The sequence below is a fragment of the Triplophysa rosa genome, linkage group LG10 (genome assembly GCF_024868665.1).
Source record: "Triplophysa rosa linkage group LG10, Trosa_1v2, whole genome shotgun sequence".
NCBI lineage: Eukaryota > Metazoa > Chordata > Actinopteri > Cypriniformes > Nemacheilidae > Triplophysa > Triplophysa rosa.
Genome location: NC_079899.1, coordinates 21076041 through 21094520, shown reverse-complemented (window position 1 = coordinate 21094520; position 18480 = coordinate 21076041). Strand labels below are relative to the sequence as shown.

The window sequence follows — 18480 nt, the reverse complement described above, 5'->3', positions numbered from 1 at the left end:
CTCATACGCTTCTGCATGAGGTGATGCGTCCTCTCCCTCACTGGCTCCAATGATTTTTATTAATATTTCAAAAAAGGGAACAGCACCTCATTACAATAATATAAAGAACAAGAATCAAAGGACAAGAAAAAAATAAGGAAAATAAGGAGGACAGGAAAATCTCAATTAGTAAGAAAAATGTTATCATACATTTTGAAAAACTTGTTATTCTTATTGCTATAAATAAGTATAAGAGATTTTACAATGAGTGAAATCTCAGCAAGACATCAAACCTAGGCAAAATCTTATTTAAAAAATCTAGGCAACAATGCAAAATAAAAAAAATTAACAGCAAGATCGATAGCATGGTCACTGCAAAAAACAAAACAAAGAAATATGTCTTTTAATCTCTACCTCATGTGGATCTCTTTTAATGGATTATCAACATGTTAAGGACATTTATGCGTGCAATGTGGTCAAATTACTACAATGATCCAAACTATCATGTGATTGATGCTTGTACTGGCAGCTCCCTCGTTTTTTTTTTTTTTAGGACTGGTTAAGGGACCCCCCAAGAGCCTTGACACAATTCGAACACTGCATAAACCTTCCAATATAAATACTAAAGCACCATTCATAATGAAATAAAAAAAATCTTTCAAAAGCCATTTGCAACACAGGAAGTCACTTTGTAATCACAGTCACACTTACACCTCTGACTATTAAATTACAGAACATTTGTTTCCTCAGTCAAATTACATAAGACTACACTTGGTCTTATGTTCATTTCTAATGTGTTTCCCGATCCCTGCAGAGACGTATTGTCTGGGTAACACTACATTGGACACAAGATAGCGGAAGGTGCGCCTTTGCTTTTGTTGCCATCTTAATTGATGGTGTGGCTCAGATGGGTTCTCCAGTTTCTAATGGAGTGAAGAGACCACAGATTTGATGAAGTCTCAGTACCAGCAGGGGCGTGAAGTTTCCTCCTCCCATTTCCATCCAACACTCCAGCAAAGACAAAGCACAGAGATGCTCCTTAATTACAGAGACTCTGTTCATGTCAGATACACATGGGTGAAAACGAATACATCCCCCAGCATGTTACTTTCGTATCCGTCTGTTTATTAATATATTTATAAATGAATGCCGGACATGGTGGGAATGATGAATGCCTATGGGTATCGTTTCGTGTGATGCAAAGCAATATTTTACATTAACCCTGGTAATTAATGTTGTGTGGAAATACAGTAGAAAAGCAAAAACAAGGTATGCATTCTTTATGAAACGGCACCACAAGGAACTTTAATCTTCCCCAAGACATAAATCTCTTCAAATGAGGAGATACGAAGTCCATATCTGAAACCTTAAGTATAAAGCCATGGAGATGTGACATGAGTTGGCCATCAAGGGACCTCCGCCAAGAAAATGACAGGCACCTTAACTGAAGCCTCGGGGAATTCATTAGCAATGGCATAGAACAGTTCCTTCAAAAGCCATCTGTGAACGGCTCGTGGAATCCGAGTGCTTTGGATTTTAGAACTATATGAATGCCATATGAAATAAGGCCATTTAAACTCCCGAATAAACAGCTCAGTGAGTCTGGTAGATGCTGGTTAATTCCTTTAAGCAATATTCATTGTGTCGAGGTCATTTAACAGGCAATGGAGCTGCTAACGAGTCATTTATTACCGCGACTCAATCAACGCGATTGCAGAGTGTGTCAAATTAATAAGCAAAGCCTTCGGATGTGAGGGGCAACTGCGGTCACAATTTGGTGTTTGTTTATCTATAGCTGTTGACAGAGGCAGCTAATGCATCTCATCCATACACATGCTCTCGACGGAGCCCCAGCCTAATGCAATACCACTACACACACATTTCATCCTAATTTAGGACAGGAGGGTAAATACGTCTGCCATAAGTTAAAAATGAGTATGCAATGAATACAGCACTATACAAAAAAGCTTTTTGATCATCACTGGTCTCGTTTATTGGGAAATTAGCATAAGAGAGATGGTCGGCCTAAGTAAATCTACTCTATTGGTTGTGCTAGTCTAATGTTTCTTCACATATTGAGTTTGACACTTGATCTCAAGGGAAAACATTTTACAAGGTGGGGATTTCATATACATTTGTACAAAAACATACTATTAAAACTAGGGCAGAGAATTGAATCTAGAAAATATCAAGTTTGGTTCGATTTAGAATGCAAGTCTGATTTTGATCAAAGAGATGTGCATGAATAAATGAGTTTCCGGCCGAAATAAAAAGCTATTTGTTACAGACCTAAATTGTAACAGACAGCATGACTAATATATAAATGATTATAGTTTTTAATATAAAACAATATGATTTGACCTTTTAAAGGTTAAATGATTTCAAGGACCTAATTAGAGCACAGACTTGTCATTAAATCTCAGCTGTCCTGCATATTAACTTAAGCAGGTTGCAAATTGACAACAACACAACACTCAAATTTTGCTTCAATAAAACATTTTGCCTATTTTAATCCTTTCAGTGGTCTGTTTTTTAAAACACACATTTTTTTTATTTAATTTTAATTTTGTTTTTTAAAAACATTAAAAAACAGAGAATAAAATATAATTTGCAAATAAACAGAAGTACAGAATACTTAAAAAAGGGAAATCGTTTTATTATTCCAAATTAATTATGCTGTATAATTAATAAAAAATATATGGAATTAATTTAGCAAAATACAAATATTTTTAATAGAGGTCTCAGAATTTTTTAACCCATTATAGGTCAATTTAAAAAGAAAGTAACTTAAACACTTTCTCAAAGTTCCATATTATATGGCTTACATATAAAAAGAGGTAGTTCACCCGAAAATAAAAATGATGTCATAGTTTACTCACGCTCTTGTCATTTCAAACCTTTATGACTTTTTTTCTTCCGCAGAACACAGAAGATGATATTTTAAAGAATGTTGTTAACTGCCCCCATTCACTTGCATTGGTTTTGTGTCCATAGAATAGAAGTGAATGGGGCCAGTGCTGTTCGGTTTCTAACTTTCTTCAAAATACCTTCTTTTGTGTTCTGTGGAAGAAAGAAAGTAATAAAGGTTTGTTATTACAAGGGGATGAGTAAATGATGACAGAATTTTCATTTTTGGATGAACTATCACTAACTGAGAACCTTTCTGGCTTGACCCACATTATAAAAATATATCGAAACATCTGAACAAAATTAATGGCAGGAAATGTGCAAGAACAAATTTGAGGGTAATATTTACAATAATTCAAATATTCCGATTTTGATGATGTTTGGTGCATGCCATATTGCCAGTTCTTTCTCTATATAATGCATTACTGCCACCTAGTGTTAAACATCTCACATACACAACACAAAAAGGCAGCACTCATAGTTGGTTGTTTATAAAAATCAAATGAATAACCCTATTAAAAAAAATGTCTATATATAAAACATTTCCGTTTTTTTCTACCAGACCCACCACATCCCTAAGCTTTCAAATCCCTATAAAAGAAATACACCGTGAAAAAAAGTCCACCTCTTGTACGGCAGCAAGTCAGATTTTCTCTCAGACTGACAAAGCCGACACACACACATCAATCTCTCTGCATTATTCAATTACACCTGTCCCTATCTTCACTAACACGCTTTTGATTCACTGCTACCCTCTCACAAAATACGAGGTGTCAAAGCAGCAGAGTAGCACACTATCCCGCACGTCACTCGTCTATCTTTGGAAGGTCAACGGTGTTGTGCGTGCAGCTGAGGGGAGGAAGGCAATCAAAGTCATATCAGAGACTCAATGAAATGCTTTTTGCCTCTGCCGGGATTGCGTTTATCTTCACCAGCTTACCGATAACACCTTTTATTGTGGCGGTGATGTCAAACAATGACATCATTATGACTGGTCTTTTCATGGCACAAGTACATTGTTGTTGATTGATCGTTGTTTGCTGTTCTATTTTCCGTTCCTCTGTTGACAGACACGATGCAAAAGATAACCAGTAATGTAGTCTATGTAACAAAAATACAAAGGGTCACCCAAACAGATAAACTGCGGGAGTCCCGAAAGGTCTATATAATCGATGTGAGAATCATTTTCGTGATTGTGTCTTCTTAAATCAATGTGCTGTTACCACATTTTTACTTTCAACACCCACGTTTTATATTATCAGATCTGATTAAATCCACGAAGAGTTCAGTGAAGTGATTAAGGATTTGAACTTTAAAGACTTTACGATGTTGCGCCTATCATAAAATCTCATTTTCATCTCACGGCTTAATGACACTTCAAAAAATGCTTAAGATCATGAGCAATACACTCGATGAAGATAATACCACACAGTGGAATATTTGGATATTTATGCCCCACTTAGAGTAAAATAAATGCCTCTTGGATTGTTATATTATCCAATGAAAGAACAGTTTAAAAGTGTGGCTCAAGTGTTCAAATCCTATTTGGGACCACTGTATGATTCTTACCATACTTACTATTAGAACTCCGTTAATTACATTACAAACAATTAATAGTATTAGTGAAAATACGACATGTTCCACCCGTATCTGACAATGTTAAAAATCACGTACCTTTGTCGTCTTGCATGAAGTCTTCAGTACACAAATGCATGATGTTTTGTACACATTCTTAATTATCTTTATAAGCTTTGGTCAAGCTAACATTATTTTGGTTTGTGTGTTTTGCATGTTCAATGACTTATTTAGAACATACTCTTAAATAATCTAGATAAACAATGTAAGGAAAACATCCAGACGTCGCAGAGGAAAAAGGGTCACTTACGGTCATTACACTGCGTTCCTGTGAAGGAGGTCATTGAGCAGTCGCAGGTGTAGTTCTCCCACTGCTGGATGCAGATCCCCATGTTGCCACAAGAATCTTCTTGACATGTAGTGCTAGGACCTATGGTAGCAAAGCAGAGCAATGTAATACTAGGGGTAAACATTCCCATCATGCCTTTAGGTGCCATGCAGGTGTGTGTATCAGTGTGCATGCAGTTTGGGTTAGTAGAGGTACTCAAAACTCGAAAGCTGTCGTAGACGTAGATTTTAGTAATATACAGGGTTGAAACAAAACGTCAAACTGTAGACATATTCAACACGGCTTGATACAATAGTAAATCCATACATGTGGCCAAGCATGAACTTTCTCACATCTGCACAGAGGAAAGGTCAATGACAACGTTTAATGGCAAGATGTGTACATAGTCAAGTATGTACTGTTGTTAGAAATGTTAAGCACAATAGTGTGCACACCAGCCACGTGCAAAACAGAGATCAGTGTGTTCTAAACATCCTGTGTTTTGGCACACTCGGGTTTGTTTTATTAGGGAATGCAGGATGGACCAAAGCTCACTCAGTAGTCAATTCAGAGCAAGGAAGCGAGAACGTTCCCCCTGAATTAACCATGTAAATAATACAACGGCAAATAAACTGGGTTCGAGTGCATTTTACATGTGAAATACAACCGTTAAAACAGCAAGATAACCACAAACATCAACTTTAGTTGAACAAAAGGAAAAAACAAAGACTATAAGTGCATTTATTGCGCAACCCAGTGCAACTTCAGTACCATGTACTCATTTAACATAAAATGATTCACCCCTAGGATTTACTATTCAAATCTTGAGAAGAATCAGAGAGAACCATCCCATCTAACGAGTTTATGACAGTTTTCTCTAATTTTCCATCAACGCAAACTAAATATTTACATTGCGAAAGTCAAACATCTCATTATTTAAACTGTAACGTTACAATTCCGTCCATCTGTCAATTCGTGTTGCGGTACGCTTGTTTTTTCAAGTGCTTGTACGCACTTTTCACATGCGTCTTCCGAACCGAATTTTCATGGTTGCTTAGCACGCGGTGTTTCTAGAGTACCACGACCTAAACGGGCGCTACAAAATCTTTACATCAGCAAATAAATAAATAAATAAAGCTCTATAACGGGTCAGAAATATGAGGTACAAGGCACGAGTCTAACTCGGGAAACCGCTCACCTCAAGTACAAGAACCCCGCCTACGTGACGTCACTAAGCCAATCACAGACGCCTCGTACTATTGCGTACAACAGCTGACCCTGACCCCCTATATTTATTGATGTGTTTAAAAGTTTATCCTTAGTACTTTGAGACTCTGCAGGGTTTTTACTTAGCGAATTATCATAGGCTAAATTAAATGCTCACAGGAAGCATGGTTACTTCTCTAATAAAACTATGGTTTATTTTTATTTTATAAATGTTGAACAGGTTTGTGGGACGCTGTTTGAATAAAGCCTGCATTAGTGTACTGACATTTCTGGTTTTATTCAAATCCTATAAATATTTTTGCTATCCATAACCCATGGTGAGATTTTTAAAGGATTCCTCTGAACCAGCTTCAACCTCTCTCAGCTGAATGTCCTTAGCATAAAAAACGAAACAAGACAAGATACCGCAAAACAAGATGTGGGGTCTTAATTATACAGGAGGACTCATGTTTTACTAATGTAATTCTCCGTTGCAATCATTACTTTTCTCGGTTTGCAAATTTCAACCTTAGAAGTTACTTTCTTTGAGAAGAAGTGAACCATTTTATACCAAGACATTGTTACAGTGAACCAGATATACTGTCCGCTTTATGTCTGGGTATTGGACAAAGTAAGAAACAAACCGACACAAGACAAACAGCAGCGTTCAGCCCAGCTCAAAATGGAATTGAACCTTATATACCTTGTAGATCTGCTTTGGTGAAACCAACTTTGAAAGAAACAGAAAAGCGAAAACAATCAAACAGGTAAGAATGTGGTCGATGGCTTCTGTTAATAAAGCAACCGCTTTACTAACTGGACATGCTTTACCATTCTTAGGAAGGGTTTACACTCTTGGGTTATTGTTGGAAAAACAACAAAACTGATGAGTTAATGCTGCATGGCTGGGTACTGTAAACACGGTGTTTAACGAAAGTTACAAATGCTGAGCAAATAAAACTAAACAGAATGTTGATGATTGATCGTAGCACATCCGACTGGCCTGGAGATAGTGATGAGAGAAACGACGCTTTTTAAAACTTCTATTATTCTACTATTTAACACATAGATTACTATTCTCTATAACTGTTCTTAATTTTACCACCAATGTTGAAATGGTCAAACCTGCTAACTCAACAGCGCTTTGTTGCAAGTGCGCGTGCGCACAAAATGCTGTAATCACCAATTGCGTAACGTCATCACTCTACAGTCTACAAAACATTATAACATTACAAAATTACAATATCTTTATAATAATTTAAGTAATCAATTGTATTATTAGTGATAATGTTTTAATAAACATGCAATGTGGAAGAATTGCTATAATCATCAAACATCGTTGCTGAAATCACTTATAGCCTAATTAATTTTTTTTGTGGCTTGGAAAATTGACTTATTTCAAAAGATTCATAAAGGGTTCGAAGTTGTGTGTAGCAGTATTTCGAAACTAAAGATTAATAATGGTTCCAATTAGATTTTTGAAGCAGCTGTGTGTGCGTCATCACCTCCTCCAGGCTAACTTTACCATAATAAATTATGTTACCTACAGTCAAGAAACATGCAGAAGCTGTTAATTTGCATATAGCATAGTCAATTCCTTTATACTGTAATGGCAAAATGACATCCAGTTGCACACATATGGATATGATAATGGGGTAATGGTTTACGTAAATCAACATGAATTGCAGTGTAAGGTAAGCAGTTGGTGTGGCACATAATATGGGGACATTTAATGATCTTGCATTATGAAAAGACAAATGTTCCCCTGAATGACTGCAGCATGTAATCCTCGCCTTCCTAAGCAAAGGTGCATCATTGCCATCTGGTGGATGAAAAGCGTCCTTACAACAGAGCGGCGCATTCGCCTAGCAACAATTCTAGCAACAATTCTGTTGCCATCATGTAGCCATTCCAAACACGCCTTACAGTTTAACTGTGCAAATATAAAGTAATATTTTTCATGCTGGTCTGCGAACATAAAAACCTACTCACGTTCACTTTTGGATGCTGTGCAGGAGAGATAAATGTAAAACACACACACAAAGTTGTTCTATTCATGAATGAAATGAGAAACTGAATTTAGATGGTGCTGGATATGTCTCTATCTGTGTCTGAAATAGGACAGATACATCATAAAGCTTACTTGTGTTGAAAAACCCAAAACTGCATCATTTTGTAGCAAGTCAGATCACAATAATCAAGACAAAGTCATAAGATAAAATATCAGTGGCTTTTATAGAATTATCTTATAAATATTTAGCATTCATCAAACGTGATTGTTTCATTTATTGGCAAATTTTGAACACAGCAGTTTGTGTGTGTGTGTGTGTGTGTGTGTGTGTGTGTGCGCGTGCGTGCGTGCTGTGCGTGCGTGCGTGCGTGTGTTATTTTTCTTTTGTAACGTATGAACTGTTTTCCAACACAGACAAATTGACACAATGACTTTCAAGCAACATAATGTGAAAAATGATACATCAAAAGACCAAACAAATTTAGTTGATACAATTTTATTTTTAAACTTGCTCAAGAACATGTAAACATAACATAGGATATTCAACATAAAAGTTAAAAAGACAACATTGCGATGTGATGAATGATGAAGTCGTGATGGTGGTGATGAATAAACAGATCATACGAATGTTCATACACAAAGTTAAACTAAAACAAGACATTTCTAAAATAAAATAATAAGAGAACAAAAAGTAAAACAGACAAAATAAAATAAACATACACAACATAATGATGCATGCGTTGATCTAGCGAACATGTTTGGCATTGATCATGCAATATAAGCTTTTCTATAAGTTTTATGTATGTCTTTATGACTTTTGAAATCTATTTCGCTACCCAACTTCAATTAAATTGTTACATTTATATTTAGTTCTCTGTTCAGAATAGTCAGTCCCTTTTTGTAAATTTGGATCCCTTGTACTGATTTACAGTCAGATTATTAAAAGAACTGAAGCATGATACGAAATCAGATGCACAGAAACTTAAATTAAGTACACAATGCAATTTCACTCTCATTCAATTCTACATTCAAAAATGATATATCTTTTCTTTCATAATAAACTTTGTATTAAAAAACAATAATTTAAACAAAAGCTGTATTTATTTAACACCTAGTTGTTGTAGTTGTTGTATTTTCTTATGGTTTATGTCAAAAACACATGCACAGAACTTTATGCATCTGTTCGCAAGTTCCACCTTGACTCACAATACTGCAATGTAAATATTCCTCTAAAGGGAGGTTTGTACTAAAGCCACCCATTAATGCAAACAAGGACTTGGCTGATTCTAAGCATGGCCAATGTGGCCCATAAAAGTATCAAGCAGCCAGTGGCCTTAACATAGAGCTGGTTGGGTGAAAGATGTGACAAGCAAGGTGAGAAAGATGGAGTGATGGTTCAGTGAGATGGAGGTGGAGCTACTGTTTGCATTCATGAGAAAGAACGGACTCCTCGAGCTAGAGTTGTAAGAAGGTGTACCTTCACATCCTCGCTCGATCTGACCGCTGCGGAATAGGGCGTCGTTTATGAGGTCGGGCAGGCGACCGTTCAGATCCACGGATGCCAGACAACCCTTGAAGCCGTCCCGGGAGGCTACGAGTTTCGGCAGGTTGTTGTACATGTTGGGCCCCAGTCCAGCGATGTAGAGGTCACCTAGTCCAACGCAAGTAAAATATGTTATGAACACAGCGTGGCCAAATATATCTGATTGAATGCTTAGGGATTTGTTGTTTATGTACCTTTTAGGTCCAGGTTTTTAGCGCCGTTGACGACCTGGCTCACCGCCTTGGCATCAACTTTCAATGTGTGGACATTACTGTTGTCTCTAGTGATGACGACATTGTGCCACTGGTTGTCATGAAGAGCCCTTTCACTGTTGCCCTTGATGACATTGGGACCGTTTCCGAGGTCAAACACGTAATGTATGTACCTAAAAAAAAAAAAAAAGTATAGGTCAACTCACGGCTAAAAATGTGCTTACCTGAGCAACATATTGAATATACCCATTAAACATGTTTTACCTGGCCTTTAGTCGCAATAAAATAAACCAATAGCAATAAAGTAATTTTAGAAATGAATTTGCAGTCTCCGTAAAGTTCTAAACCTCAGAACCAAATTTCTGTATCCACATGAGATATGTACAGATTATTTCAGTATGTTCTGTCATATTACAGAACATCGAGTGTATATTTCAACTGATCTTTTAAAGATATCATGCCACAAATTTTAAAATGTTAGATCATTCTTTTTTAAAGGGATAGTTCACCCAAAAATGAAAATGCTGTCATCATTTACTCACCCTCTTGTCATTTCAAACCTGTATGACTTTCTTGACTGCAGAACACAAAAAAGCTACTTTAAGGAATATGGGTAATACAAAACCCCGTGGACTTGCATTGGTTTTGGGTCCATACAATAGAAGTCAAAGGGGACCAACGGTTTTTGATTACCAACATTCTTCAAAATACCTTCTTTTGTGTTTTGCAGAAGAAAGTCATACACATTTAAAATGTCAAGAGGGTGAGTAAATGATGACAGAATGTTTGTTTTTGAGTGAACTATCCCTTTAAGAAACATTTACTCCAGCTTCACCTAGCAAACTAACAAGTTCCTGCTGTTTTGTGCACATCACAGTCAGTAAACTCTCCGTTTGTGTTGTCTGATGGCAATATGTGAAACATCACCTTCGTCCTAAAAAGTACAAAAAAGTGACAATTTCTTTCCTTAACATGCTTACCCTTTGACCAGCTCTACAGCGATGAAATCGCTCCCATCCCCGCTGTTAAACAGAATGAATCCGTCCGGAGAGGTGGTCTTGAACTGAAAGAACAGGTGCATGGACGCGTAGGCCTGCAGGGTCGCCAGGCTCAGGTAACTGCTCTTGGTTTTGAACGTCACGGGGTCTGCGATGATGGAACGCATGCCGAAGCGTGCGTTGAGCTCGCAATAATCGATGTCGCCGTTCTTGCACAGGTCGATGTAGAGCATGCCGTTAAACTTGAGGCTCTGCAGGTGACCGATGAAGCTGGAGGGGATCATGGAGACGAAACGGCGCTCCGTCATCACGCCCGTCTCGATGTTGTGGAACTCTAATCGGGTGTGGTCGCCCACCATCTGACCTACAAACCACAGCGGGTGGGTGGGGGAAAAGAAAAAGAAATGCTGCTATACTACGCCCTCAAAGAAACAAACACCGCACCGAACAGGCATAAGAATGCTGTGTGTCAAGACCCTTAATCGGAGATCAAGTCAAGGACTTTTCACAGAGATACTCAAAACAGAAACCCCAGAGTCCTGCAGTACATTATGTTCTGGTAACAATGAACGATGTTGTTAGATTATAAACTATGTGGCATTTTCATTCGATTTCTGAAAGACCTTGTACCTGCAGAACATCCCTATTTCCACAAATGTGTATTGTATGCCAAAACTGTTTTGTTTCTGAATACAGTACTTTCAGAAAAGTCATTCAGTCATCATTTACTCATTCCCATGTTATTTCGAACCTCTCTTTCTATTACGGCAAACCAAAAAGAAGCAATCTAACAAAATGCCAAATTTCAGATACTGTAAAAGTAACTGAAGCTGTAGAAATTTAGGAGCTACAGCAAAATGGAATGGATTTTCTGTATGTATCCTGTATGTATTATCGCATTACTCATCTACAGATGCTGACACTGAAGCAAGAAAGAAAAGTCTGTTTTGTCTTTCAGATTAAAGACCAAGGATAATACCTTCTGCTACGTCATCGTCAACCGTTAGCTTGTAGCTTTTGCCCCTCCGGATGACGCGCACAGTATGCCACTCATTATCATTGAGTTTTTGTCCGGCATACAGTGTCTCTGGTCCTTTGCCTGAGAACGACGGTCATGAAACGTTAATGCCAACCTGGTGCCTCTCTGACCAAACCTTTGCTTTGAATGCATAAATGTGAAAAAATGTCAATTTGATTCTGACTCGGTCATCATGGGGGACAACAGGGAATAACGTCCCCGGCCCTGTGGAACAAACTGCATCTCTGAACCGCTGGGCCCTATACTTTACAATTTGTCCCAGGCCCTATTCATTCCGGCGGCCCTATGTGCAAAATATGTTTGAATTATTTTAATAAGAGACTTTTCTTACCAACTGTTTGTTATTTGTAAACATTGTAACAAAGGCAAGATAATTCATGCAAAATAAAAAGCAGAGGTTTGGTTCAGATGTTATTGAATTGTAACACCATAAAACATACAGTAGGTCTCAAAAAATAACAATAGTGTTAAACTAGTACTGTGTAAACTAGAACTGTAGTACTGTGTTAAACTTAATAATAATGCTTTTACTCATAAAAGGTCCTAAATTCACTCAAGTACAGAAGTGTATTGTGTACATTGTTAACTCTTTTCCACAAGTTAGTCAGTTTTGAATTAGACTCAGCTCAGCTCATGCTATAAATTCACACACCACGAAACCGAAAATCCCCCAGCTCTCTGGAAATTGTGTTACCAACCTAACAGCATGCAGGGAGTCCCATAAAAAGAATATTATCTCCCACCCTCAACACTAACATCAATGTGTTTTACTGACTGTCACACTTAAATGCTCATGACAATGTTCAGTGAAGCAGACAATTTAATTCTGTACAGTATGTATGTCCTTGTGAATCCTCAATGCAATGCCTAAAAACGGCAACCAGTACTGTACATAATTACATCTTGCTGCTATAAATGTGACATTTAGACCAACTGGCTCAGCTCAGTTTACCTCATTCGCACTAATAATTATTTCACCTGCATTTATAATAACCAACACTTCACTGCCATGCAGAACATTTCTCTGCCAAAAAGTATTTGCAAAAAAGTTTGATAAGCACATTGTTCAAATTAATGTCATTTTATTATTCTGAGTAAAAGAAGTAACCTGAATAACAAAAAATATGAACTAGTAGAGGTAAAGAAGTAAGACTGAGTATGATGTGAGATATTACAGAATAAACTGTCTGCTTAGTCAGAAGAACTGATGAACCAATGACATGTGGATTACGTGCTTATTTAGCAGAAAAAGGTTTAATCAAAGGTATCTATCAACAAACCTTTACAATAAAAATGGATATATAATTTAGGAACAAACATCTATCAAACAGATACATGTACCATGTTCGATAAGTTAGACTGGCAAACACTTTAAAATGATAAAGCATTTAAAGGGGTCATATGGCACGAATACGCGTTTTTGTTGTGTTATAAGTTGCCCGTGCATGTATTAGACTTAAATTAAAGTGTCGGAACAAAAGATGCATTCTATCTAAAAGCGAATGCTCACCCAGACCTGCCTGAAACGCCTCGTGTAACCACACCCCCACAAATCTACGTCAATTAGTGGTATGATTTGACTAAGACCGCCCAAATGTATACGCAAGTAAGGTGGATGTACCTGTCAGTGCAATTGCTTTGGAACCTGATGTTCCAAATATGGTAAGAGGCGTTACATTTCCCTCACACGCTTGCAGTATTCGACCAATCACTACGCACTGGTTAACTGGCCAATCATAGCACACCTCGCTTTTCAGAGTGATGAGCTTTGTTAAAAATCTGCTAGTTTCAGAGAGGCGGGGCAAAGAGGAGATACAAACATGCACGGTATGTGGAAAATACAGCGTTTTTGAACCTTAAATCATGTATACACATTGCATTACATCTAAAACAAACCATAATATTAGTTTTAGCCGTGTCATAAGTACCCTTCAACATGAGTGCTGATTTAAAGGCTGAGCAATGCATGTTTTAAAACCAAGCTGGTCTCATAGGAAATACGTACCTCTGTACACTTTTTGCAGTGCCACAAAATACGTACCATCAGGTATATATTGCAACCCAGTATCACAATTTCCAACAGTTGGATTTCCAAAAACAGTAAGATTAACAACACCAAATTATATTATATTGGGGTGTAATGATTTTGAATTTAATCAGACGTCGTATTTTGTGTACGTTTATTATTTCGTGCGCACAATTTAGTCGTATTTGAGCACGTAACCCAACCTCGCCCCTAAACAGTTTGTATGTTATACAATATAAAATACAACATGTAATAGGAAGATACGGCGACATATGCTGTTCATTCAAAAAGTTAAATTATTCCAAGCGATCCGAGGCCAAAGAACAGACCCGAAAGCGATGCCCTACTCAGTCCGGCAAAAAACTCAAATCCGGACCGGCTGCACACAGTGACAGAATTTAAAATTGCCACCAGTATGTGAACCGTTACGTCAGCGTCGACAGTGAAATGCCATTGGCTTTCTACATTTCATAAAATACTACAAAATCTGTGGCCCACCTGGATCCATCTCGGGGGCCCCAGTTTGAGAACCACTGCTCTAGCGGACCAATACAGTTCTTCTCTCTAGCGCCCCCAGTGGACTTTTGTGTCTCAAAACTGTAGCAATATGTACCTGATGGTATGTGTTTTGTGGAGCTGCAAAAAGTGTACAGAGGTACATATTTCCTATAAAACGCCTAAACATGTCCGCTAATATAAGAAAACTCGTACCTTTCCAAGAGAGAAAATCATGGTGGTTTAATTTATTTAGAAAAATTAAAATATTTTTACTGAGTTACAATGCTTACATTGAGAGACACCAAGACCTATTTATGAGTAAAAGCAAAAAGTAGACTTTTCAAAAATACAACTAGCCAGAAAAATCACAGCTAAAGAACAGTGTACTAGCATTGAAAAAGATATTTGATACTTCTGTTCTAGGAGTCATATACCTGAAATAAACAACTATTCTATTCAGTTCTGTTCTATATTCTTTATTCTTTTTACACTCTAAAAAGTGCTGGGTTGTTTAAACCTATGTTTGGGTCAAATATGGATGGACCCAACCTAGAATGGTTGGGTTTGTCCATATTTGACCAAACCATAGGTTAAAACAACCTAAACAATTTTTTTTAGAATTATACATTTATTATGCTATACAAATCCAAAATGTACTTAAAATAAAGTGTTCCTGTGCACATTTTGAAATACACATATAACAGGGAATTATTGGGATTCTTTTTTAAATAACTGGCAGTGGTTTGACCTAAAAAAACAGGTAACCCAGTAAACATACACCATATAAACAAACAAACATAAACATGACGAAAACATTAGCATTATGTATTTTCCATGCTCTATATGAGTATTTATTTGTTATTATCAAAAAGCGTTTCATATGTGGTGACTTTATAATGTGACTTAAAAGCTAACTCACAAAATGTAATTATTGCACACGGAAAAAAATCTTAAACACATAACATGTATTTTAGCATGCACAAGATGTTTCAAATTTACGCACCGCACAGCATGCACAAGATGTTCTCATATTTATGCACCCGTGTTACTCCCAAATATTGCATTCCTTATAAAAAGCAGTAAATAACCAGACTAAAAGTTCAGAATGTATCTCAAAGTACAAATTAAGAGCCTCAAGCTATTTCTCATTTGATGCTTATAGAGCAGGAAATAAATTCACGCGACAGATAAATTACAGGCCGTCAAAAGCAAGCCATGATTATTAAGTCACCACCACTTCAGAATCGGTAATCGTGAGATTAGGAGAGGTCCATCAACTGACCCTAGATGCACACTCTCCTCGACTTAACAGAGGAAGAAGTACAAGACTTAAGACATTTCTTTCAACATGAGAATCATTAAGAGCAAAATGAAACTTGAGTTTTAACTTACTGGAGTTACAGTTTATCCTGATACAGTCTAGATGGGGGAAAATAAGTGACAGATGAAATTGCATCCTTCAAGGTTACAGCTGCAGACATCCAAAAACAATAATTCCACCCTTCCGGGGACGTCCACATGCAAAGAGGCGGCCATTTTGTTATAATACAAAAGCATTACAGTTAAATGTGAAAGCACTGAATGATTTTGCTGCAGTTGTCCATCATCTTATTTTAAAGAATATTTGATACGGTAAATAATAATAATAAATCGAATGTATTACTGATTTTCTGTTACAAGTAAGCATTTTTACACATTTACAAAAAATGTCAAATAACTAATATTCCAGTAAGAAACGAGATCTTAAAATGGCCGCTTGGAGCTCACCAACCACAAAGATTATGCAACCCAGAGCTTTTTTATTTTATGAATGTTCTTTCTGGATCTATCTGAGGTCCTGCCCCATAGAAACCACACCAGCTCATTAGCTAAATATGCTTTAAGCTTTTAGCAAGAAGTTGGTGATGGGGCAATTTGACTTTTCAATATCATGCTTTATGCTTACTTTATGGTTATTGATTGACATGATATATTGCTATAAAATGTTAAAATAAAGATAATCGTGCTCTGGGTTGGGCTCTGTGTGGCTGGGTTTACCATGTGTCGTCAACCGCAACAGAAAAGTGGGAGCAAACAGCCTCGATCCAATAAGCACCAGCACCGTGCAGTGGCCGCCGTACCTCTACAACTACATCTTCCTGAGTGTGTGTATTGTACCACTCCAATGAGCACTTAACATACTACGATCTGACACACGGGCTGTCCTGGTTGTAAATGCATAACCATATAGAGCTACTGTGTCCTACAATAACTTTAACAGTAACATAACCGTGTATTTTGGAAAGTTGGACAGTCCTGTGCATTCTAATAATAAACACACAGCTGTATACAATTAAAGTACAGTTTAAAGATGTAAAGCTGTCGGATTTCTGTGTGTACAGTATGCAGACATTCACATTGTCTTTTTCAGAGCTATACTGTATGCATACAGTGTAAGTATGTTTGTCTCTACGTGCAGTGAGGTGTGAGTCGTCACTTTCTTTAAGGTGTCTTTTCTAACAGTAACGGTGTTGGGTCGAGGACTGAGAGGTTCTACCAGCTGCAGGTGAAGCTGAGAGCTCTGTTCTCGGGCTGTTTGCCGACCGGGCCGCAGGCTAAAGGGCCTTTGAAGGGGTGAATACCATCTTTTGACATATCATGGAGAATGTGTGTCAGAAAATCGGGGGGGGGGTGGGGGGAGTGATGATGGTGGTGATGTAACGGAAAGAAAATACCAACCGAAGCACAAACGGAACCAACTGAGACAGAAAATGAGGTTTGTCAGAAAAGAGTTAATGGAGACATTGTCGAGTTGAAAAGATGATAAGAATTAGTGTTGAGTTTGACAGAAAGTCACAACACTTGGGAAGTGTCTGAAATTCCAGTTAATTATCCATCTTTAAAAAAACCCAATATCAAACAGAAAGATCTGTTAGGCAGTGCTGTGACTGTCTCAAAGGACATTTTGCCTTCACTTCGGCAATGATCATGGTTAATATATTTAAAAGATGCACCAAACGTTGAGTCAATTAGGACTGGGCGGTATGGCGCTGCTATGTATTTTTTAAGATAATAGAAATGTGTAAACTTAGGCTATAGATTTTTCCTGCCATATACATTTGCATGGGTATTATTGATGTCTGTTAATATTGCATAAGCGCATTAAGAATATGGAGGATGTGAAAATGAGTTGCAACTGGTACACAGCAAAATCACCAGTGCTAAAATAGGTCAAATTAACTCTCACAGTGTATATATAATCCACACTTTGAGAGTGCAAAAAAGGTAAAACATCCTTAAAAGTGGCTGATCGATTCTGTATTCAGAGACACATCTGTTACACAATATGTTCTCTTGTTCTTAACTTGAGCATCATATAATGTAAAGCAGATTTCACATTTAATGGCAGACTTATTTACTATTTGTGAAAAATCATATATTTTTATTGTTGGCCACTAAATTCAATGTAAAAGAATAAAATGAGATTACCTAGTAACTTTTATTTACATATTTAATTTGCCAGATTAACTAAAAAAGGCATTAAAACAAACATTAGAATTTACAGCAAAAATGATATTGTGATATGTATACATGCGTGTATATACATTGTCATGTTTAAAAAGTAATCACAGGGTGACTTTGGTCATACCGCCCAGCCCTAATGTCAATTAGTACCTGAAATTTAAGTTAAATTTGAGATGTTTAACATCAGTATCGTTATTAAAAACAACCAATCAATTTGAACAAATGTCTGGTGAAGCATGCAAATAAAACAAACCATAAACACAATCTTATTAATGAGGGTAATGTGGATGGAGTCAAGAGAGGCTGGAATGATGAACATAGAGAAAGAGAAAAAGAAAGGCACTGCATCCTGAAGGAGGAGGGGGTTATATACAATACCTAAGTTGACCGTGAGTTTGACGCGACTTCCGTCCAGCTCCAGCCGAAGAGTGTCGGCGGAGTCGCGGGAGGTGGTGGCCATGAGCAGGCCGTACGCCCGCTGAGACATGAAGCGCAGGGACACGTCTTCCGCTTCAGTGTGCATCACAGAGGGCATCACCACCTTCATGTACATGCTACCGTCATAGCTCAGGATGGACGCCTCTGTGTACAAAAAATACAAGAGCTATCTTTAGAGGAGTGAGAAAAGCAAGCTTTGACATTCTGTCGAAAAAG

General features: G+C 37.4%; 1 protein-coding gene across 14 annotated transcripts in view; it reads right to left on the bottom strand.

The window, feature by feature from the left end:
• nrxn3a (neurexin 3a) overlaps positions 1 to 18480 on the bottom strand; it is a 240899-nt gene that overhangs the window by 149782 nt on the left and 72637 nt on the right. For 9 of the 14 annotated variants that reach the window (XR_008963687.1, XR_008963688.1, XM_057344277.1 and 6 more), the window contains 9 exons: positions 18205 to 18408; positions 15715 to 15741; positions 11739 to 11858; positions 10742 to 11123; positions 9744 to 9934; positions 9484 to 9657; positions 7988 to 8002; positions 6699 to 6725; positions 4772 to 4891 (listed from right to left, as the gene is read on the bottom strand). Coding sequence is in view for 11 of the 14 variants with exons in the window: in XM_057344277.1 (XP_057200260.1) it covers positions 4772 to 4891; positions 6699 to 6725; positions 7988 to 8002; positions 9484 to 9657; positions 9744 to 9934; positions 10742 to 11123; positions 11739 to 11858; positions 15715 to 15741; positions 18205 to 18408 (1260 nt within the window). In the remaining 3 variants the exon portion in view is untranslated. The remainder of the gene's footprint in view (positions 1 to 4771; positions 4892 to 6698; positions 6726 to 7987; positions 8003 to 9483; positions 9658 to 9743; positions 9935 to 10741; positions 11124 to 11738; positions 11859 to 15714; positions 15742 to 18204; positions 18409 to 18480) is intronic. The other 5 variants (XR_008963689.1, XM_057344274.1, XM_057344282.1 and 2 more) reach the window with 3 other exon arrangements.